General features: G+C 35.6%; 4 protein-coding genes and 1 long non-coding RNA gene across 6 annotated transcripts; 3 read left to right on the top strand and 2 right to left on the bottom strand.

The window, feature by feature from the left end:
* The first annotated feature begins 128 nt into the window (after positions 1–128).
* On the top strand, positions 129–3218 carry LOC111799909 (putative prolyl 4-hydroxylase 4). Its single transcript, XM_023683421.2, has 7 exons — positions 129–365; positions 498–555; positions 649–753; positions 1472–1529; positions 2107–2282; positions 2548–2617; positions 2726–3218. Exons 1-7 carry the CDS (start codon positions 220–222, stop codon positions 3019–3021), a joined length of 909 nt encoding a protein of 302 aa, XP_023539189.1. The 5' UTR covers positions 129–219; the 3' UTR covers positions 3022–3218.
* Positions 3219–5890: 2672 nt separating this feature from the next.
* Positions 5891–8119, top strand: LOC111801122 (histidine-containing phosphotransfer protein 1). The gene is made up of 6 exons (XM_023685107.2): positions 5891–6280; positions 6370–6500; positions 6700–6768; positions 7411–7482; positions 7555–7627; positions 7745–8119. The coding sequence occupies exons 1-6, from the start codon at positions 6221–6223 to the stop codon at positions 7799–7801; spliced, it is 462 nt and encodes a 153-aa protein (XP_023540875.1). The 5' UTR covers positions 5891–6220; the 3' UTR covers positions 7802–8119.
* Positions 8120–8744: 625 nt separating this feature from the next.
* Positions 8745–9540, bottom strand: LOC111801124 (uncharacterized). The gene is made up of 2 exons (XR_002816086.2): positions 9087–9540; positions 8745–8931 (listed from the first exon to the last, which is right to left on the bottom strand). It is a non-coding gene; the product is annotated as an uncharacterized LOC111801124 (long non-coding RNA).
* A 522-nt stretch (positions 9541–10062) lies between these two features.
* LOC111800342 (squamosa promoter-binding-like protein 7) lies at positions 10063–15708 on the bottom strand. Its single transcript, XM_023683989.2, has 10 exons — positions 15014–15708; positions 14401–14570; positions 14086–14312; positions 13931–14005; positions 13728–13835; positions 13322–13439; positions 12956–13088; positions 11987–12146; positions 11100–11618; positions 10063–10764 (listed from the first exon to the last, which is right to left on the bottom strand). The coding sequence occupies exons 1-10, from the start codon at positions 15544–15546 to the stop codon at positions 10471–10473; spliced, it is 2337 nt and encodes a 778-aa protein (XP_023539757.2). The 5' UTR covers positions 15547–15708; the 3' UTR covers positions 10063–10470.
* Positions 15709–17124: 1416 nt separating this feature from the next.
* Positions 17125–21805, top strand: LOC111800458 (serine/arginine-rich SC35-like splicing factor SCL30A). Of its 2 annotated transcripts, XR_015422317.1 has the most exons (8): positions 17125–17389; positions 17690–17767; positions 18229–18393; positions 18521–18576; positions 18739–18778; positions 19910–19967; positions 20245–20491; positions 20751–20886. XR_015422317.1 is itself a non-coding variant. In XM_023684157.2 (7 exons), exons 1-7 carry the CDS (start codon positions 17202–17204, stop codon positions 21536–21538), a joined length of 750 nt encoding a protein of 249 aa, XP_023539925.2. In that variant the 5' UTR covers positions 17125–17201; the 3' UTR covers positions 21539–21805. The 2 variants fall into 2 exon arrangements, 1 of the variants encoding a protein (XP_023539925.2); XM_023684157.2 differs by lacking the exons at positions 19910–19967; positions 20245–20491 and adding an exon at positions 21529–21805 and having other exon boundaries at positions 20751–20963.
* Positions 21806–21869: the final 64 nt, after the last annotated feature.

Below are 21869 nucleotides of genomic sequence, written 5' to 3'. Positions count from 1 at the left end.
TTTTTAAAAATGACATTAAAATACTCTAAAAATAAAAATCAATATTTTGCTAAAGAAATTATAATTTGGAGACACGTGCGAAGTGTGTGAGTGGGACTTAGAAAGTTTGGCAGTTGAAGCAGCTAAGGGAACTAGAAATCTGAAAATTTTCAGAGGAAAGAAACCTTTTATTATTTTATTTTCATCGCTCTCTCTTTCTCCACTGATCCGATTCAGTCAATGGCGAAATTTTGTAGTTGCAATCTGCTGTTTATCCTCTCGATATCGATCTCGTTGCTTCTCCGGCGAGCTTCAAGCTCTTATGCAGGTTCCGCTAGCTCAATCGTCAATCCTGCAAAAGTCAAACAGATTTCATGGAGTCCCCGGTACTAAATCGTTCACCATTCTGCTCGTAGTCTTCTTGTTTTGGTATCTAGATTTTGTTAATCGCATTCTTCGTTTAGATTTATTCACGGTCTGATGTTTCCGTTTCCGTTTCAATTTGAATGATTATGCAGAGCTTTCGTGTATGAAGGTTTTCTCACGGACTTGGAATGCGATCATCTCATCTCGCTTGTGAGTTGAAATAGTATCGACTCTTTTTTTTTTTTTTTTTTTTTTTTTACGCGATTTTTGTTTTGGTTAATTTTTGTTTTTTGTTTAAATTAGGCTAAAGCGGAGTTGAAGAGATCTGCTGTTGCGGATCATTTGTCTGGAGAGAGCAAGGTCAGCGAGGTCCGAACTAGCTCTGGGGCATTTATTCATAAAGCCAAGGTTTGTGCGGCGTTTCGTTCTTATAGTTTTTAAGTTTCCACTATAGAAGCATACTGATCTTAAATCACCTTCAAACCTAAATCCTACACTTTTATTTCGATATGTATTGGTTTAATAAACATTTAAGATTCTCCAGAAATTCAGATATGAGTTTGGTTCATGAGATCCATCGGTTAAATATTGGTTTGACTTATGAAGTTTATCTTAATATGAAATGAGTGAATGAATTCCATTGCAGTTATTTAAACCAGATTTTCTATTCTGATATTGTTATAAGTCACCATTTGAAAAGAAAGGGAAAATTTTTGAACCGTTGATTGAAGCAATATTCAACAATCGACATTCATTTAGAAGGGGCGGCTGTTATTACTTCTTCATTCTACCTTGGTTTATCAAATTTTTTAAGAATGTTATTACTTCTTCATTCTGAACTAGTTTGAATGATTGGTATCTTGGTCTGTCAAATTTTTTATGAATGTTATTACTTCTTCATTCTGAACTAGTCTGGATGATTGGTATCTTGGTTTGTCAAATTTTTTTAAGAATGTTATTACTTCTTCATTTCGAATTTTTCTGTCTTACTGACTATTGAAGCAGGAAACATTAAAGGTCACCCTTAATTCTTCTCAGTATACAGATAGGGTTTACTCACAAATTTCTAACCTGATAACCATTCTCTATCTCCCCTCCGTGAACTTATTGTCTGTATCTCATGTAGGATCCGATCGTTTCTGGTATTGAAGACAAAATTGCAGCATGGACATTCCTGCCAAAAGGTAAGCCATTAGCAGAAGGCGCAAATTTCTGGTTAAATTCCATAGTCTTAAGCAACTTATGTTAGATTATAAATTGCTTTCCGTTATCAATAGCAACTCTTGATTTTAACAGGATAGAGGCATTTGCAGTTGAATTTAAATTTTGGGTTCTCAAGTTCTATCCATTCTTATGACTGAAACCATAAAGAGAAATATTGGACTAATCGTATTAAATCTCTAAAGTGAACAAACCAGATAACGAAAAGTTATCTCATTTTCTGTATGCAACTAGCACAGTTCTTTCACCAATATTTGGTTCTGATTTCCGTATAAATTAGTGAACTCCAGAAGACATGATCCCCTGTCATAATTATATAATACATAATCAAGTGATAGAGTCTAAAAAGAATTTTGCAGCTGGGCAGAAACACAGTGTTTCGACTAAGCCCTTTCATTTTTTTGGTGAAAAAGGAAAAGGAAAACTATTGAGTTTGAAACTAAATTTATATAAGATGTGGAAATTTTGACTCATGCATTGATAGCTTGTTTATGCATTGGTTTTACTGGTAAATTGAAACTTGAATGTGCTTGATTTCAGAAAATGGAGAAGACATTCAAGTGTTGAGATATGAATATGGGCAGAAGTATGATGTCCATTACGATTACTTTACTGACAAGGTTAATATTGCCCGAGGTGGACACCGAATGGCAACTGTTCTTATGTATCTTTCCAATGTAGAAAAAGGTGGTGAAACTGTGTTTCCTAATGCCGAGGTTTGTCCTGGTGTTTCCCTTTAATCCAATTGATTGCAACCCTTTTTTCTGTACTTCGGCCATAATCAAGAGCTTTGGTTTTTCTTGGTACAATATTCTTTGCAAATATTCTTCTCTCGAGTTGTCGTACTTAAGGAAGATATATCTGTCTCTACTTATTGACTTACTTCATCAAATCCGCTGTATGAACTGATAATTTATCAACATTTTTCTTTTCAATCAAAATATCAATATTGAATATGTTTGTTCATTCATGTGAGTTCAGGAATCTCAAAGACGGCAGGCTTCTGAAACAAATGAAGATCTCTCAGACTGTGCAAAGAAAGGGATAGCAGGTGAGTGTTTTAAGTCAGTTTTCTAACATCTATCCTATTTATGAAGTCAGTAGAAAGCGATAACTCGTCGAGATTTCTCTCTTTAATCTCCACCTTTAAAATATTCAGTGAAACCACGGAAGGGTGATGCTCTTCTCTTCTTCAGTCTTCATCCAAATGCTGTTCCAGACACAAAAAGTCTGCATGGAGGTTGCCCTGTGATTGAAGGAGAGAAATGGTCAGCAACAAAGTGGATTCATGTCGATTCTTTCGACACGATCGTGAGTGATCATACGAGTTGCGTTGATAACAATGCAAGTTGTGAGAGATGGGCTGAACTCGGCGAGTGCACGAATAATCCGGAGTATATGGTGGGATCTCCTGAGCTTCCTGGCTATTGCAGGAAAAGTTGCAAGGTTTGTTGATAAACTTGCTCGGTTCTTTTATGTGCATTCCTTCCATTTCTCAGTGTTTTGCAGAGCTTGTCCAAAAACACAAATGGTTGTTTTCCTGATAGCATTTTCATTGCAATGTTTTGTGAGAGTTAGCATATGTATTGATACCTCAATCATGTAACATTATTTGAAAATAATTTAGTTTTGGCAAGTTATTCGGATTTTAAGAGTTTTTTTTAATTGAAAAACGTTCCCTTTTCGTCCCTAATTTTTTTAGTATGGTTTTCAATTGACTCGATCTCAAAATGTTGTATTTTTTATCTCAAAATGTTGTATTTTTTATCTCAAAATGTTGTATTTTTTATCTCAAAATGTTGTATTTTTTTTTACTGACTTTCTGAGTTAGACTTTCATTTGTTCTCCTAGATTTTAAAATGTTTCTCTTTTTTTCTTTTTTATCGAGTTTATTAATTTTTTTTACTAATATTTACTTTTTAGTCGATGTTAACTTTTGAGTAATTAATTTAAAATAATAATAAGGTATAATTTTGAATAATTTTAAAATAGTGATAGAAAATTAGTGAAAAATAATTAAATAATTAGTAGAAAATTAACACAAAACCAAAATTGAATATTAGTAAAAAAAAAATGAAAATTTGAAATATATGAACTTAATAAAAATTAAAAATGTAATATTTTGAAATCTATGAATCAAATAGAAATATTTAAGAATATGAATGATTAATTTTTCTGTTTATTTTATTTTAGTCGCTAAAATTTAAATTTTATTTTATTTTAATTTTTATATTTTTAAATTAAAGACTAATTTTGTGATATAAGATTTAAAAATACCTCAACTAATATAGAATTTAAGAGATAATAAGAATTAGTCTATAAAACAAAAATATAAACTCAATCAATAATCTCACTTTTATTAAGGTCATTGAATCTCCCATTTATTTAAATTGCGATATAAAATATAAAATAAAGTGAGAAGTAAATAATTTAATTTCCATTTTGATCCTTTATTTTCTAACTTTTTCCATTTTAGTACCTTCAAATTTAGTATCTATCAATAAACTTAAAAATTAATTTTTATAAAATTGATAAAAATAATAACAATATTTATTTTTATAAAAAAAAAAATAATAACGGTAGAAACTAACTTTAAATTTTGTTTTAATATTTTAAAAAATTGAAAATAAATATAAGAAAATATTTTTAAAATAAAAAAAAATAAAGGAAATCTGGAGGGTCAAGCAATCAAGAGTGTGCATGAACCTAAAAAGTTAGATGAATTTTCAACCAAACATTAAAAATATATATATATAGAAAAATTAAGAGCCAATCAAACACGTCATTAAACAAATAAAACAATAAATTGTTTTCAAAGCATGTTATTTCCAACTGTCCAATAATATTAAATAATTAATAATAAAAAATAAAAAGCAAAACAGCTGTAGGATTTGTTGTCCCATTTCTCAAAATCAGGTTTTTAATTAATTAATTAAATCATATGGAAAAAAAATATGGCAACAGATCAGACGGTCAGAAATGGCTGCTGTCTTGTCCCAAAATTAGAGATTTAGTTAAAGAAAATAAAAAAATATTACAAAACAGGCAGAAACAGCCAACCAAATCTTTCCAAATATCTATTTTAACAAAATACCAATAATTTTTTAATATGATATATATATCAATTATCGCTAAATAGATTAGAATATTATCAACTTAAACATAATTCTGCTAATTAAAATATTGGTATTTTCAAATTTGAATTCTTGAAATTCAAGAAAGCAATATGAATATTTATTTTAAAGTAGACTATGTTGGATGATGAAAGTCCCACGGCTACTTTAGTGAATGATCCTGGGTTTATAATCAAAGAATACTCTATCCATGGGGATGATCCTGAGTTTATAATCAAAGAATACTCTATCCATGGGGAAGCCCAAAGCAAAGCCACGAGAGTTTATGCTCAAAGTGGACAATATCATACTATTGTAGAGAGTCGCGTTCCTCTAACTTGATATCAGAGTCATACCCTAAACTTAGTCGTGCTAATAGATTAGTAAATCCTCAAATATCGAACAAAGGACTCTAAAAGAAAAAGAGTCGAGCCTCCTCGGAGGCATAGTAAAAAATGACAAGACTCCAAAGAAGTCGAGTCTCGATTAAGGGGAGGCGTACTTTGTTCGAGGGGAAATGTTTGATGATGAAAGTCCCACATCAGCTAATTTAGGGAATGTTCATGAGTTTATAATAAAAGAATTCTCTCCATTAGAGTGAGTCCGGTTGGGAAGCCTAAAGTAAAAGCCATAAGAGCTTATACTCAAAGTGGACAATATCATACCTTAGAGTGAGTCCTGTTGGGAAGCCTAAACTAAAAACCATGAGAGCTTGTATTCAAAGTGGACAATATCATACCATTGTTCAAAGTGGACAATATCATACCATTGTGAAGAGTCGTGTTTGCCTAGCAGACTAAACAAAAATAAATAATTTAAATAAGTATTTTTTATATTAGCATTAAGAACAAATTACGACACAATTACACGTAATTAATATTCAAACATATCTCTTATAAAAGATAAAAATGTATGAACTATAGTCGAATTAGTCATTAAGATAACATTGACCAACTTTTCGACTTATAATTAAAATACTTTTTCTAAAAGAGATAATTTCGAACCAAGTAGATTAAAAGTGAAATTTTTTTATAAACTAAAAAAAAAAAAAAAGGAATTTTAGGACTTTTTTAATAAAAATAATTTTAAATGAAACGTTTCATTTATTAGCTATCCTTAAGGAGGGAGGAAAATATATAAATATATTTACAGGCAGTATATAAATTATTTTTAAAACTCAATGAATTAAAACAAACAAAATTTTCTATAAATGAAAAAAGAACATTGATAACATAAATTGAAGAGTGGCCAATGAAATTCGGAGAACCATATAAATTTAAAATCAACGAAAAAGAAAACGACAAGCAGAAGGTGGGAGCTTTGATCCTGTAAGACGAACGATCCTCAAATCCAGTCTGAAAAAAAAGGCTGCTTCGCCTCCTCGTGCTGAGGCCGTCGCCGAATAACCCACTCTTAGTGTCTCGATTCTTTACCAAAACCCTGATTCTCAGTTTCGTTCCCAAGATCTGTGATCGAAGAACAGGTTTTCTGGATCGTGTTGTTCCTATTTGGGTTGTTAAAAGAAGCTTTAGTGCGTAAAAATGGAGGTGGGATCGATGCAGAGACAGTGGGTTCAGTATATAAAATCATGGCTGGGTGAGGTAAAACTCAAAATCTGAACTGGGTTTTGTTTTGTTTTGTGTATGAATCTTATTTTTGTTCTGTTTTTTGTGGGTTTTGTTTGGAAAAGGGGACTCTGGATGGTCAGTATTTGCAGCTTTTGCAACTACAAGATGAGAGTAATCCAACTTTTGTTTCTGAAGTGGTGACTCTTTTCTTTGAAGATACCGAGGAGCTTCTCAATAAACTCAGCCTTGCTTTGTAAGGACTCACTCAGCCCCTCTTTGGCTGTTTCTCTTGGAGTTTTGTTTTATCTCTCTCTCTCTCTCTCTCTCTCTCTCTCTCTCTCTCTCTCTCTCTTTCTTGAATCAGTATCAAGTTTCATCGATCATTGATTTGTGCAGATCTTTGGATGAATCGTTTTATGTTTCTTGTGTGTTTTTGGTTTGTTTTTTGTTAGATCACAGCCAAGTGTGGACTTCAAAAAGATTGATGATCATGTGCATCAGCTTAAGGGCAGCAGCTCCAGGTACTCTATTTTCCTTCTCTCTCCCTATGAATGGATATGACTGATAAGAACATTTCTACATCTTTTTACAATTTGAAGAACATTTTTGTATGCCAATTTGAAAATACACCATCCTTGAATAAGAGGTCAAAGAGTCGAATCTCTCACTCCCATATGTTATTGTGAGATCTCACATCGGTTGGGGAGGAGAACGAAACTGTGAGTTCCAACGAAGCATATCTTATAAGGATGTGGAAACTTCTCCCTAGTGGACGCGTTTTAAAACCTTGAGGGGAAGCACGGAAGGGAAAAACCCAATGAGGATAATATCTGCTAGCGGTGGGCTTGAGCTGTTACAGCTTCTTTATAATGGTGTAGAAACATCTTCCTAGTAGACACGTTTAAAAAACCTTGAGGGGAAACCAGAAAGAAAAAAACTCAAAGAGGACAATATCTACTAGCGGTGGACTTTTAGGCTGTTACAGTTATTGACTCAAAAGGACTTTATGGACTGTTGTGCAAGACCAATCATTTGAAACCGTTTTTAACCATGGAAATCAAGATAGGATATTCATGATGCATATCAAATCTAAAAGTCATGGAGAAAATGCTGACCTTGTGTTGTTGTGTTTGTTGTTTTTGACTCCTCTGTGGGCAATGTAGCATAGGTGCACTTAGAGTGAAAAACGCCTGCATTGCCTTCCGGAATGTCTGCGACCAACAGAGTGCAGAAGGGTGAGTTATTTCACTATCTGATTGATCATTCAAAAGTGTTCTTCTCAATCAGTAAACTGTTGTTTGCTGCAGGTGTTTAAGATGCCTGCAACAAGTACAGCAAGAATTCTATTGTGTTAAAGAGAAGCTCAGTTACCTATTTGCTGTGAGTAGTAGAGCTCTCTGATACTTAAGCCATTTCTTCTTGTCATCTCATCTTTTTACACCGTTCGATTTCTCGAACAAAAACGGAGAAATTGACTCGAAACTTTGTTTACTGCAGCTCGAAAAACGGATTTTGAATGCTGGAGGGTCCATTCCAATGGACTTGGGGTCTTAAACTGAAAAAATCCATGAACCAAGATTTTCATTTGTTCTTGTGGAGTCTCCTTTCTCTTGTTCTTCTTTAGGTTCTCAAATTGACTGTTACTTGTGCTTGTACAAATTCAAAGCCTTTTCCCTTTTCACTCAGAACATCATTGCTTTCTACAGCTGAATTTTCGACTTTTCTGTGTCTTTGAGCTTAACTATTTGTTATGTATGGAGTCCTAGAAGATTTCTGGGTGCTTTCAAAGAGGCAAATACTCTCTTTATGTCTTTGTTCCCTTGTTTTCTGCTAATCAAAACATACTGATCACATTTCTGGGTCTAGTTTGAATTTTCTTGGACTTTCACTCTGTTTGGAATGAAGTAATGCAAACTATGGACTAAGTAGGCAGGCATCGAACAATATGTGAGATTCTACATCTCTTGGAGAAGGGAACAAATCATTTCTTACAAGGGTGTAGAAACCTCTCCTTAGTGGACGTGTTTTAAAACCATGAGGCTAATGGCAATGCATAACAGGTCAAAGTGGACAATATCTACTAGCGTGGACTTGTTGTTACAATGGTATCTCAGACATCGGGTGGTGTGCCAGCAATGATGTTGGACCCCAAGGGGGTGGACTGTGAGATCCCACTTGGTTAGAGAGGAGAATAAAACATTCTTTAAAAAGGTGTGGGAATCTCTTCCTAACAAATGCTTTAAAGCGGGCAATATTGGTCATGGTAGATTTGGGCTGTTGATAATCTAGATTTATTGTTTTGTTGCTTTCTATGACCCACGAAATGCACACTTTTCTCATTCACATGCACCAAAAGTTTGATGAATATCAGCAAACACATGACCAATGGCAATAATGACAGGCGTGGTTTTGCAGTTTGTTTATTCCACATTCCTTTTTGGTCGTTAAAGCTTTTAACCACTGCAGATTGAGATTGAGATTGTATCTTATCACTTACCCGCTTTGCAAATAGATCAAAGTAGGCTGTTCGGTTCATAGATGACAGTTTGGCCATCTTGAGATTCATCACTATCCGCAAAGATTTCTACAGGCTTGGATTCAAGAGCTGGCTCAATCAGACCTTCAGCCAGAACTATGGCACCAAGAATTTCCCCCAACAAAGTTTCCTCCAGCAGAACAATGCGCTGTTATGACAGAAAATAACAGTCGATTTTCATAAGAAATCCAAAGGTTCTGAATCGGTATAATATATTGCGTACAAGAGAAATTAACCAAACAAAAATTATGAAGAATAGGAGGAATTGAAGTCCTCTATGCAAATTAATAGGCAATTTCTTACCACATGCTTGTAATCGATGTATAATTGCTTCAAGTGTAAAGAGTCTTGACAGCAAACGATGGCGAAGAGAAGATTGGATGTCCTTTTTTTTTTTTTCTTGCAGAGAGTTTCTTAGACGTTTACAAATCAGCTACAAATAGAGTGAAGACATTTCGATTCCCGCCGCTCGCCTGCTTCACTCCCGGGCGCAGTCGAGGTGGTTCATCGTCGTAATCAACATTGTCGGTAAGTTCAAACCTCTTTGATAGGTTCTTCTTCGTCATTCTAGTCTCATCGTTGCCTTGCCTTTTCCGCCATTGCGCTGTGTAGGAACCCTAGGAAGTGGCTGCCACCGCACTCTGTGTGGTCGAACGTCGTCGAGGTTGCAGTTCCTCAACAGCCGAAGAACGCGTGCCATCGCGGGAATCTAGTCATGAATCGCGAGGAGGGCTGTGAGGATTGACCGGTTCGGTCTATGTGAAATCCGGTCCGGTTTGGTGGTATGTAAAGTTAAACCTGTCGGTCCGGTTCAATTAAACCAGTTTGGTCTGCTCGATCCCTTATATAAAGCTAGAATTTAATAGATTTAGCTTACTTAGAATTTACCATTTACCAAGAGGAGATTGTATAGATTTGTGCTTGTAAACTAAGGTAAGGATATTAATTGACATGTTATAATATAAATTTATTATAATTACACATTATGTGATCGGGTAATTAGCTACCATAGTCACCGTACATGGTGTACCTATGTTTTATTTCTTGGTTCAAGACGAGGGATTGATGTTTTGATTTTGGTCGTATGTTGATGGTCCATGTTTTTTAGAACCAAATGCAAGAGTTCGGGTTGAGTGATCAATGTCTCTATGTTTCAGTTAGGTTCAAGCTAGATGAGCTTAATCCAAGATAGGTCATAGGTTAATTGACTCTGAGATAGGTCCGGGAGTGATGGGAAGTATTCGTGTAGATTCACCTTAAATGGTCAGAAATTCTTAGATTTACTTGAGATGATAATATTGCTCTTTTCATTTCATTGAGATCATAGGAATGAGAAATTCATTATTAGCTGTGAAAATTATTACAATACACTGGTGATGCAACTGCACTAATGTTAGGAATCCGACATCCTGTGCGACCCGAACCGAACTTTGAACTCCACCTTGTTAACGGGAAATTCCTATCGGCCGAACCCGAGTAGGACGATAATAATCGGCATCAAACAATATAATGATCCAGAGGCTTTTTGCTCTAAACACAAAAAAGCTATGTAGGTAATGGTGACCCTCTTGGCTTGGCAGTAAAACCAAGTTCTAGTAACATTCATTTCACCCTCGCCGGCCACAGATTGGCAGTTCTTGAACTAATTTTCAGCAGAACAAATGATGGATCAAAGCAGACTGCTTTTTCAAGTATTCATTACGCACCTGCGGATTGAAACAGCAAACTCGCCAACCTTGTGAGAATGAACTAAAGCTGCACATATTCCTAAACAAACTGCAGCGAAGGTGATTGCAAATAGAGCAGTCTGGCGCCTAAAAACAGTCCCTGAGAATAGAAGACCACATGACTTTCTTGAATTTTCTTGAACCATGATCTTCTCCCGGAGCTTTTCGTTCAAAAGGGGTCGTGTTTCCACACTACTGGTGGAAGTTGAACCAGACGCTGCTCGAAAATGGTCACTTTCTCCGGACTCCATTTTCTGCAGGTAAAAACAAACAGAAGAGATATAACCGAGCCATTCCTATGAAAATCCATGATGAATGTTACAGTCAACCAGCTCCCTAGAAACAAATATTTTACAGGCCATGTTTCAAGCTTCACAATAGGATTCTACTACTGTTCTAGGAGGTATTTGATAGCTCAAATCTTCCAGGATGCTTAAGGAGGTAGGAGACTGTTATAAAATTTTGTCACGAGTAATTTTTTCTCAAGAAGGAAGAGCTTCTAAAAGAATGCAAGACTGGAGTCAAAATACCTAAATTAGTCGTATCTTGAAAAAATTTAACCCTGCAGAAAATATAGAAAAATTCTTACCAGTCCAGTCCCAGGATCAACTGAAGCCAATTTGTTCTTGGAGAAGCTTTGAGAAACCCTGTCCCTTCGAAGATTCAGTTGAAGAACAACTGTTGCATAATCCAAATACTTCTCAAAATACCTTAAATCGGGGTAACTGAAACCATTAGCTGCCACATTTGATTCTACATTTCCCATGACAATCTTAAGATGTTCTAAGACTCTCCCTAAAATGACCGTTGAGTCGATGGATATCAAAAATTTCAACAAACGTGTGAATCTTTGAATCTGTGACGAATTCATAATACGCTGCAGAGGCTCCGATGAAGGCTTCTTAAGCAACCAAGATATGTCCGTCACGAGTTCTGAATATACCTTTTGTCTCAATGAAGAATGTTCGCAATATTTGTGTGATGAACCAGTAGCTTCCACAGGCAGAGACATATCAAGCCGCTCCTGTATAGTTTTCATTTCAGAACAAGTTTCACTATCCCCGATGAGTATAGGAATAAAATTTGACAAGCCTGACTGATTCTCCACCTACACAGTGTGTTTACAGAAAGTTTATGAGTGGAATGCAAGAATAAACATATTAGAAGACGAGACAAAACCAATATTTCCTTCTTAGTGGAATCCCACCTCATAGTCCTCTCTCTCTCTCTCTCTCTCTCTCTCCTTCTCTCTCTCCTTCTCTCTCTCTCTCTCGCATGTGTGCCCATAAGAGACAAACTTTAGGCAGTGTTAAGATGTTAGTTTAAAAATTGCTCAGAAAACATTTATCCCATGAAAATATATTTTGATAATTGTTTCTTAAACCTTGTTTCCGTCTGATTTTATGCCTGGGGAGGATGGCAGGGGAAGATGAGACTAATGAATCAAAGGACATGAGATGGAAAACATAGACATACCTCAACAAATGCAGGGCCAAAAAGATCATGTTCAGTGTGAGGTATGCATATCTTGAACACTTGGTGGTTGCTCTGCTTAGTATCACCTTCTTTTTGACAATGGGGAATAACAAAAGATTGAACGTGTGCCAGATACTTGCCATCAAAAGATACAAGTGACCTGTGAGCATAAGTACTTTCTTCAGCATATAGAATGAATTTTATTGTGCAGGTCATGGACCCTTTTCTTCGGCATGAATAGAGATACAATTGAACATAGAAACTCCACAGTACACAAAATATTTAAATTCCTTCCAGCCATACGTACAAGCATGCAATTTCTCACTGCTAGACCAAACTGATTAAACTGTCAGTTAAGCAATATGGGGCGGTTTGATTACGTAGTATTCTACCATTTAGCGCAGTTACGCTTTTTCTAAATATTTTTTGTGGTTTGGCACTCAAACCAAGCCGAACCAAACCAATAACACCCATACGGAAAACTCATGTATTTGGACCTCACTCCACTCCAACTGATTAGGAATTAATCCAGACTTCGAGGAGTTTTTTCTTTTAAGTTTGCTGGAAGAATCATTTGGACGTCAAATCCATGAGACTTGGACCAAAGAGGCTGCCACTCACCTTGAGGCATCCAAAAGTGTATTAAAATTTAGGTGAGCAACACCATTAAGAAGAAAAATATAGACATCGAAAGTCATTTATAGAAACAAAACTTACAACTTGAAAAAAGAATATAGAAGTGTAAATGGATGGATAATCCATGAGCATATTACAGGAATAATGAAAGGAAAATTTAAGGGACAGTACAGTAAAACCAAAATTCCAAATAACCAAGAAGAAGTGAGTTAGTAGCTACCGAAAACCTCGTGATATTGATAATAATTTAGATATGACCGGAGAATCACGTAGAGGATCTTTTTTGGGGGTCAAATAAAATATGAAGTGAGTATAATTCTATTATTGTAATACCTAAATTTTGGTTGTTGCAAATGACTTCCACAAGCAACAAACTCCATGGGTTTTCCAGCCTCAAAGCATGTAGGATGTACATAGTGAAGTCTTGGAGCCTCCATATCCATCTCAATTTTCATTACACTACCCCCTGTACAATTAAACGAAAAATCCTCAGGAAAATATTAATAAATAAAACCTGCAAGAAAATTCAATAATCTATTTATTCAAAAAGTATTTTCTAAGATGACTCAATCTCTAGTGATGAGACAAAATCAAAGCCTTGTAGGAATCTTATTTTTTGAAGATATAGAGTACACTAGTGATGAAACATGCTCTTATTCATGATGAATAAAAAAGTAAAATGATGGATTGTGGACACACCTTCCACTGCGCAAAAAATCATGTTGTTCAAATAAACAAGCAAGCTGCCCCTCCCCCAAAGCGGTCTTCCACGTGCAACAACAAAATTGTGCACGTGTGTCGTAGGATCTTCAAGTAACTGCCAGTAGTTTGAAATAGTTTAGGAAAATTCAGTGACTAGCTTTCAGATAATTGTTTGAAAGAAAGCACGGAGCCATGAGGGCAAGGATTCCAGTTAAAGACAACGTAATTATGAGTAGGGGCAGACATGCGGAAGCTGTTACAGGATATGATTAATCAGCTATCCTTAAAGAGAAAGATGCTTGATATTAAACTGATAATTGCAGCCATCAGAATATAGGAAAGCAAAAATGCTACCAACTTATAACAAGCAAAGTTATATTTGAAAATATAAACTCAAAATCACCTTTATCCACATAAACTTTGGCATTGCAACAAATGCAGTCAGAATTACGCAACCAGGCCGAATATATCCCTCCAACTCAACAGGCATATTAGCCAACCATTCAAATATCTGCAACGGGTTTGAATTCAAATTAACCAAATTCTAATACATTTGATGAACAAAATTATTCTTCATTAAGTACTAAACTGTAGAGATTAAAATACTTGGAGCCGAAGTCTTCTAGGGAACTCTGCAGGATTCCAATCATAAAGCTTGAATGATATTCGGCCTGTTGGACACTATAACAAAGTGATTTGGAATCATCTTACGTCCCAAAATAAACAGAAAATAGAGAGGGGGAAAATCTTTAAATCATCACCATTGATGAATATGTGCTTTTATTGTCGCAGTAGGATGAAGCAAGAGATTTGAAATTATCTTTTCCTCCATCCACTTGAGCTTCACCCATTGCCATAAAAGTTAACCCGCTCTCAATATTGCTCTGCAGGTCGGGAGCTGAACATACAGTGGGGGTAACCATCCCATCTTCAGACTCCAAATGCACCACCTCCTTTTGAACAGTTTGGTTATTGGAAACAATATCATCTGCAAGAAAACATGCCAGTGAGAAATCCAATGATACAGCAATCATAAGATTCATAACTCTGCTGCTTCAGCTGCTTCAGATTATTACCTTTCCCTGCATCACCATCGCAAGAAACATCTTCAAGATGCATGCCTGCTCGATCACTTTCCATAGCAACTGTGGAATCAGCTGGCTTCCTACGTCGTCGATTGTTGTGACGCTCCAATTTTCTTCGACAACTCCGCTTGCCTTCATCAAAATCAGATAAAAGATGAAACCTGCCAAGCAATTGGAAGTAAACAAGAAACATTAGCAAATAAATTTCTCCTTCATTGTTTTGGGTCTTGAAAATTCTGGTATTTCGACATAAACATGCGATGCACCAGAAGGGGAAAAATATGGAAACCACGCACTCAGCATTTAGGATTAATTCAATACATAAGCACTTCCATTATTGAGGAAACAATTTGCTGTTGAAGTAGGAACATTCAGTTTAAAATGCTAGATCAAGTGACAAGATTTGATATAGCGAAGAGAAGTAAGAGGCGCACTACCATCGAAAACCATCGATAGATCACAAACTAGCAGCATCAGCACTTGAACAAGGTGCAAAATCAACAATAACCGATAAGTAAGCAGCGATTAAAGAAACGTAATTAACTTGAAAATGAATGAAAAAAACAGAAGATATCGAAACACAAGCTCCACAGACGCAACTTACTTGCCACACTGCTGGCAATATCTTTTAGTCTCTCCATCTATCGCAACAGCAGTAGCATTCGCGCATCGAAGACAAACCCTATGCCTTCTATGATAACCTTTAAGCTCGCTAATATCGACCTCACACCCGAACACCTGACACCGAACAGTTCCAGCCGCAACACGCGCCGTCCTAGCCCGCTTCTTCCCAGACGCGGCGGCTTCCTCCTCAAGCATCGCATCAATCTCAGGACAAGCACAAGGCACCCGCCCGGCCAAGAAATTGGGGCAAGTCAACCTCGGGTCACGCTTCCGAATCCGGTCAGAATTCGAAGGGAGAGTCTCGGATGGAATCTCGAGTGGATGAGAGGAGTCGGAGGGCAGATTGTCATGTTCCAAAGGGAGAGAAAACTGATCATCACCAGCGAAGTCAAGGAGATCCCCCAAGTCCCAGAGAACGGCGGAGGAGTCATCAGCGATGGGAAGTTGGAGGTCCATTTCGGCGGCGGCACCGTATAAGGGCTCCGGCAGCGGCGAGGGAGGAGGATGCTCCATGGAAGAGGGAGTATATGTGCCCTAGAAATGGTGGGTGGGTGGCTTGGTGGTTGAGAAGGAAAAGGTGGCGGAAAAGGGACGGCAGCTTTGCAGGTCAAGCTTGAGGGTGAGATGGCTCTGTTACTCTTCTGGTGGGATCCTCTCGTTAGAGAGAGAGAGAGAGAGAGAAAAAAATTAAAAAAAAATTAAAAAAAAATTAAAAAAAAATTAAAAAAAAATTAATTTTGTAAATTTAAATGGAAAATTTATTCCGTCCCACCAATTTATACTTTTCTTTTTTTTCGGTAATTTAGTTATAGCAGCTTAACGTTTAAAATTTTAAATTTAATATGTATGATAAATATATACTTCTATATTTATTTTTTGAAAATTTTAAAATTAACACTTTTAATTATTAAATTTTAATTTGAAGTTTCGGGTGAAATTTTATTTTATTTACAAGATAAATAAATAAATAAATAAAACTCCAAATTTTATAATATAATTCGTAAATTAGTTGATGGAATAATTCAAAATTAAAAATTTAAAAATTAGTGATATTTTTATATTTATTTTTTGAAAATTTTAAAATTAACACTTTTAATTATTAAAATTTAATTTGAAGTTTCGGGTAAAATTTTATTTTATTTTATTTAAAAGATAAATAAATAAATAAATAAAACTTCAAATTTTCTAATATAATTCTTAAATTAGTTGGTGGAATAATTCAAAATTAAAAAATTAAAAAATTAAAAAATTAGTGAGGTTAAAGGAGAGCGACAGTACTGTTGTACTACACCACCTAATATCTTCACTGGTGGTTGTGGGCAACGCTGTAGGCTTAGACTACGAGCCAGACAGCCCAAAGTGGTGGGCCTCTATTTTTTTTAGGGCCCACAATAACTATAACTCTGACATAAACACGACTTTCCACGACATAATTTGTCCACTTTGAGCATAATCTCTCATGAAACTCTCCACAACACAATGGTATGATTTGTTCACTTTGAGCATAAGTTCTCATGGTTTTCCTCAATGGTATGATATTGTCCACTTTGAACATAAGCTCTCGTAATTTTGTTTTGGGCTTCCCAGAAAGCCTCATAGGAATGAAGAGAGAATTATTTGATTATTGATTATAAACCCATGATCATTCCCTAAATTAGCCGAAGTGGGACTTTCATCATCAAATAAAGATATGTTTTAGACATTTTTTTTAGTTAATATTTTTTAAACATGGTCTATAATTTATGGTATTTTTATTAATTTAGCCGATATTGAAATAAATTCAATCAATTTAATAATTTGTTTGAATAATTTATTGGTTGAGGTTGAATACAACTCTAAATTACCATAAAAAAATTAAATATTTGTGAAAATAACCATTTAATTATTTAATTTTGTTTTATAATGTTTTAATTCACTTTTATGTATCTAATAATTAGCACGTAATGATTTGAAAATTATAATGGTGAAATTTATTAATAAATGTCAATGGTTTATCTACGTGGCATAATTAAATTATAATTATGATTATAATTTTAATATATAAAATTAAATTGTTATAAATATGAAAATTAAATATTAAGTTGGTTTGGTTTTAGAACGTAGGGTTTGGGTTTTCACTGTTTCTGCGATTTCGTTCGCGCGTATTTGTTACCAATAACCAACCCACTATGGCCAGGTACCGGAGCCGGAGCAGAAGTTACAGTCCTCGCCGGCGTAGCAGAAGTCCCCCACGCGACCGGAAGCGGTACGAAGACGACCACTCTCGAGACCGGTACCATGAAAGCAGGTCTTACAGGGACCGTCGCTCTCCTGCTTCTTCTGGATTACTCGTGCGTAATCTCCCCCTTGATGCTAGGTATTTCATGTTCTTCTTTGAACTTTCTGTGTTCTTTCCAATGTACCATTTTTTTAGTTTGTTGGAGGAATTGAATGGCTTAGCTTCCGCTTTTGGGGCTGTAGGGAATTGCGGCTTATTGTAGTAATTTTGATTAGTAGTTATATGTAGAGTGGATCAAGTAGAGCCTTTGTTGCTAGTAACTTATTGTCAAGCTTTGTGCAATCGCTCTTCACTGTGTTGTTTTCTCGTTTCTACTGTCTATCCAATCTATAAATTATGAAGAGTAATGGTTTAGTGTTTTGATTGCACTCCATACAGGCCGGAAGATCTTAGGACCCCGTTTGAGCGATTTGGTCCTGTTAAGGATGTATATCTGCCGAAGAACTACTACACTGGGTATGGTCGCATTCATGTTAACTTGTGCGCAATTGGGTGTTGAAGAAACTAATTTATTTTTCCCGGTACTTTTTCTCTTAATTATCAGGTTATCGACGCTCGAAAATAGAGTTTTGGCTACAACAGTCATGAAAGAAAAATTTGAGAAAATCAAAATTATTTTTTAGATTAAGTTGCGAGATCAGAATTTCCGAGCATTGTTGGAGTTTCAAAGTTTGCCTCTACCAAAGTGAAAATTAATTAAATTGACACCACTGTGGTTTTAATAGTGGTTTTGCATTAAATTTGGGCCTGAACATTAGTAATGCTTCTCGTGTAAGATTGTGGGTTTGGATTTCTCTTGTTTTGAATTAGTGGAATTTTGTTCATGTTGTGTTCTGAAATATTTTTAGTAATGATCTATTTTGTTGTCAACATTTTTGTTTCATGATGATATAATTTCCTTCATTGCCTATTTTTAGGGAACCCCGAGGATTTGGATTTGTGAAGTTTCGATTTTCAGAAGATGCAATTGAAGCAAAACAACAGCTAAATCATACAGTTATAGGTGGACGGGAGATACGAATTGTTTTTGCTGAGGAGAACAGAAAAACTCCTCAAGAAATGCGATCGACTTCACGCTCGAGGTTCTATGACCTTCCTTCTAACTTCTATTTTGCAGTACCTTTTTGGTTTAAATATCTTCTCCTTAAAAAGGAGTTCTTAATCTTGAACTAATATATCAATTGTTTTTTTCATGCTTCTCATATATAGTGGCAGAAGCTACAGAAGGCGTTCTCCAGGAAGGTCTCCTAGAAGTCGAAATCGTTGTTAGTGTTGATACATTTATCATGATTTTTTTTTTTCTGACTTTCATTAAAAAGAAGAAATTGTATTTTGGTTAATGTTGATGTTTGATGAACATCATTGTGATGCAATATTGTAAGTACATGCTCATTTTTGTTCAATAAGCTTTTTCTATTTGACTGCAGCTTACTCACGCTCACCTTCACCTGCCAGGCATGACTCAAGGTTGGATCTTAATTGTCTCACTCATTCTATTACTGGCAACACTAATGTCATTATTGTCCTGCTGTTTCTATTGCTGCTTGATACTACCATGTTTTGAAACATTGTTTGTTCGTATCTTGATAATTAGAAAGCCGTGCATGATTTCGTTGAACCATATATTTTTGTACTAGATCTTGTCAAAACATTCTTTATGGATGAGAAACATATTATAATATTTTGAATTTTGGTGCTTGTCTTATACAAACCTCCATTGAAGCACTTGTTCATTGTTTTTATTTTCAGTCTAACCAAAAGGATTTTGTCTGTAAATTTAATGTTAGTCTAAGTTTATAGATTTTATGGTCTAATGCTTGCAGAGCTCTTCTTTGGGCTTAAGGAAAGAAAAAAACAACATACTATTTTCAGATAATTCTAAGCAATTCTTTTTTGTGTAAGTGTTCAGTTTACTGCCTCTACTTGGAGTGTTTTACCCAAATCTTTTTGTAATGCAAGATTGGAGGCCTTTTTTTTTCTTTTTATCACTGTTTTAAGCTTAGGGATTCCGCATCCCTAAGTCCTTTTGGCTGTGTTCTTCATCTTTTGATGATTATTTGATTTCCTTGTTTCCTATACAAAAAATGTGAAATATTTTGATTAACACATCGTAATTCTATTTTCTCAACCTGATCCTCATGAATTCCATTTTGTTTTAAAGAACTACTTAAAGTTATCAATCGTGTGTCAATTCTAAGAAACACAATCCATTTCTAATGGATGAATTACTTAGTTCATATTTCATGTTGTGATGTGTGTCGTTAGTAAATCCAAGTGGTACTCTGGTATGGTTTCAGTTGCAGATTAATATTGGTGTCGTAGACCAACAATAATGGCACTTGTAATCTTCTTTTCTCCATTATGGTTATAATGTCAGCCCAATATATAAATTCTAAGCCACACTTTTAGTTTTTTGTTTTTCTACGTGCTTTAATGGTAGACTTCTTATTTCATTTGCTTGAATGTTATCATGTTTAAGCAAAGTGATTAAATTTAATGTTTGATGTGGTGCACGTGGAATATTCCACTCCCTACATAGTATGCAGAGTTGCATTGCAGGATATTGTATACAATTTACTTAATTCCTTGTTTATGCAGATATTAAAGTGTAAAGGGAGACTTTAGAGAGTTGTTGATTTATAAAGTTTAACAAGAAGTATGTTAGCCTGTGTACAGAATATCTGCATATCTTCTGCCTACTTTACCCATCGAATCCTCTCCATGTGTACAGTCTATAACTTATTCAATTGTCTTAGTTGCCTGGTTTTCATCTGTTTTTTGACATTTACTTTGTGAGGCAGAAATTAAGCATTGGTGAGAGTTTCAAATCCATTTCTAGTTCTTTTTTCCGTTTTTTCCTCCCTTGCAAATCTCAACGATTAATTAGCAAGCAATTTTTAAGTTTGATATCTTCTTTTGCATATACCATCCAGTTAAGAAAGATTAGAGCTTATAGTGGCCAAAGAAAGAATTCATCTTCAAAGGAGAAAGGCCAAAGTTTTACTGGTTGTGGTATGGTGACATTGTGCAAGAAAAGATAATGTGATTTTTAGAAAGTTGGGGCAAAGAAAGCTATGAGCTTGTCAGAAGCTGATCAACCAATACAGCTTAATAGAGCATAATTCTCAGTGTTTGGATCTACTTGTCATAATTTTGTTCGGAAACCTGAAATTGGTGCAGGTAAAAGTCATGTTTTGTTGATAAGTTTTGAAAATGATGTTAATATAAACTTCTGCATGTAAAAGTATGATATAGTTTCATAAGTACCTATTCAACCTACCTCATCGGAGCCCTTGAAAACTGCTCGGACAGGCTTCCTTTTCTGTTACAGAGAGAGATGGTCATATTTTGCTGTTCTAAGTCTGAATGGAAGTCTTATCTGTTCGATATGTTAATTTATTTGACTATTAATCTTTTCCCATCATTGTGGCTGATGCAGGAACCATGGGGCAAGGGGCGAGTATTACTCTCCTGCACGATCTAGGTCAATTTCACAATCTCGTTTCCCTCATGACAAACGGGATTACAGCCAATCTCCGAGGCCGAAGGAGAATGGTCGGAGCTCTCGTGAAGTGAACATTGCATGCAGTGGGTCAAGGAGTCCAAGGGCTGTTAGCCGCAGTCCTTCTGGATCTCGATCACGATCCTATAGGTATTTTGCCTTTCAAGTTCCTTTTACTGACTTTCTAAAAGACAAATGTCCCCAAGTTAGAATAAGTGGATCTATGCAGGGAACCATTTTGTATTGTTGCTTGCTGAAAAGTTGATTAATGCGTATCATTTGTATTGGAAGTTTCAAGTTTCAAGACTCATGTGATTATTTAAACTAAATAAATAAAGCTTTTATTACTGTTTACTTTTTCCTTGGTGATTCACGTGAAATGTCCACGTGGATTAAGGAGGCCCTATGCTAGATATCAATTGATTTACAATATGTATGTGTGACCATAGAAGATAAAAATTGCTTATGATGAAGTTCGGTGTATTTAAGAAGCTCGTGATATTTCCTAGCAGACGTTCATCGATTAATTCATTGAAGGGGCAGGAAGGAAATGACATGCTTTAGTTAGGAATAGCAAAGTTGTCGAGTTCGATTTGTCGTTATTGAACATTTCTCCTGGTGTCCCTAGTGTGTTGTGTTTAGCCGGTAGTCCTTTCAGCTGGTTGATTGAAGAATTTAGAAAGTTGACTAACACCCTGCAATCTTGCTTCTGCAGTCCTCGCTGATGGATGCGTTTTGGGTTTGCACGGAGCTTCCTGAAGATATGTTAGCCTGCCTTCAGTTGTGGCCCAATGAAGTATGCTATTCCATGCCATGCAGTTGCTTAAAGAATTCACTTTATTATATGCGAGTCTGGAGGGCTGGACTTGAGTTGTGGATTGAAGAACAGTGAGTGTAATCGTGGTGTTTCTCAAGCAGTTAACTTGATGTGAATGCATGCTGGTAGACTACTTCTTGACCTGTCCTTTACTAGATCTACGATTTTGGGTTCAGCTGTGGGTTTCGACTTTACTCTTGAATATGTCGAGTGGCTGTATTTGATGAAACCATAGGTTT

Source organism: Cucurbita pepo, chromosome 8, assembly GCF_057944985.1.
Source record: "Cucurbita pepo subsp. pepo isolate OVF chromosome 8, ASM5794498v1, whole genome shotgun sequence".
Classification (NCBI taxonomy): domain Eukaryota; kingdom Viridiplantae; phylum Streptophyta; class Magnoliopsida; order Cucurbitales; family Cucurbitaceae; genus Cucurbita; species Cucurbita pepo.
The sequence above is the reverse complement of the archived record's forward strand: the minus strand, read 5'-3'. Positions and strand labels throughout refer to the sequence as shown.

Bases quoted from the DNA above. Each gene is read 5' to 3' on its own strand.
- LOC111799909 (XM_023683421.2), top strand. From the start codon at position 220: ATGGCGAAATTTTGTAGTTGCAATCTGCTGTTTATCCTCTCGATATCG. The intron at 556-648 runs GTGAGTTGAAAT...TGTTTAAATTAG, and splicing joins GCGATCATCTCATCTCGCTT to GCTAAAGCGGAGTTGAAGAG. The intron at 1,530-2,106 runs GTAAGCCATTAG...GCTTGATTTCAG, and splicing joins ATGGACATTCCTGCCAAAAG to AAAATGGAGAAGACATTCAA.
- LOC111801122 (XM_023685107.2), top strand. From the start codon at position 6,221: ATGGAGGTGGGATCGATGCAGAGACAGTGGGTTCAGTATATAAAATCA. The intron at 6,501-6,699 runs GTAAGGACTCAC...GTTTTTTGTTAG, and splicing joins AATAAACTCAGCCTTGCTTT to ATCACAGCCAAGTGTGGACT. The intron at 6,769-7,410 runs GTACTCTATTTT...TGGGCAATGTAG, and splicing joins CTTAAGGGCAGCAGCTCCAG to CATAGGTGCACTTAGAGTGA.
- LOC111800342 (XM_023683989.2), bottom strand. From the start codon at position 15,546: ATGGAGCATCCTCCTCCCTCGCCGCTGCCGGAGCCCTTATACGGTGCC. The intron at 11,619-11,986 runs GTATGTCTATGT...CACACTGTGTAG, and splicing joins TTGGCCCTGCATTTGTTGAG to GTGGAGAATCAGTCAGGCTT. The intron at 10,765-11,099 runs GTAAGAATTTTT...TTTTACCTGCAG, and splicing joins TTGATCCTGGGACTGGACTG to AAAATGGAGTCCGGAGAAAG.
- LOC111800458 (XM_023684157.2), top strand. From the start codon at position 17,202: ATGGCCAGGTACCGGAGCCGGAGCAGAAGTTACAGTCCTCGCCGGCGT. The intron at 17,390-17,689 runs GTATTTCATGTT...CACTCCATACAG, and splicing joins AATCTCCCCCTTGATGCTAG to GCCGGAAGATCTTAGGACCC. The intron at 18,779-20,750 runs GTTGGATCTTAA...TGGCTGATGCAG, and splicing joins CCTGCCAGGCATGACTCAAG to GAACCATGGGGCAAGGGGCG.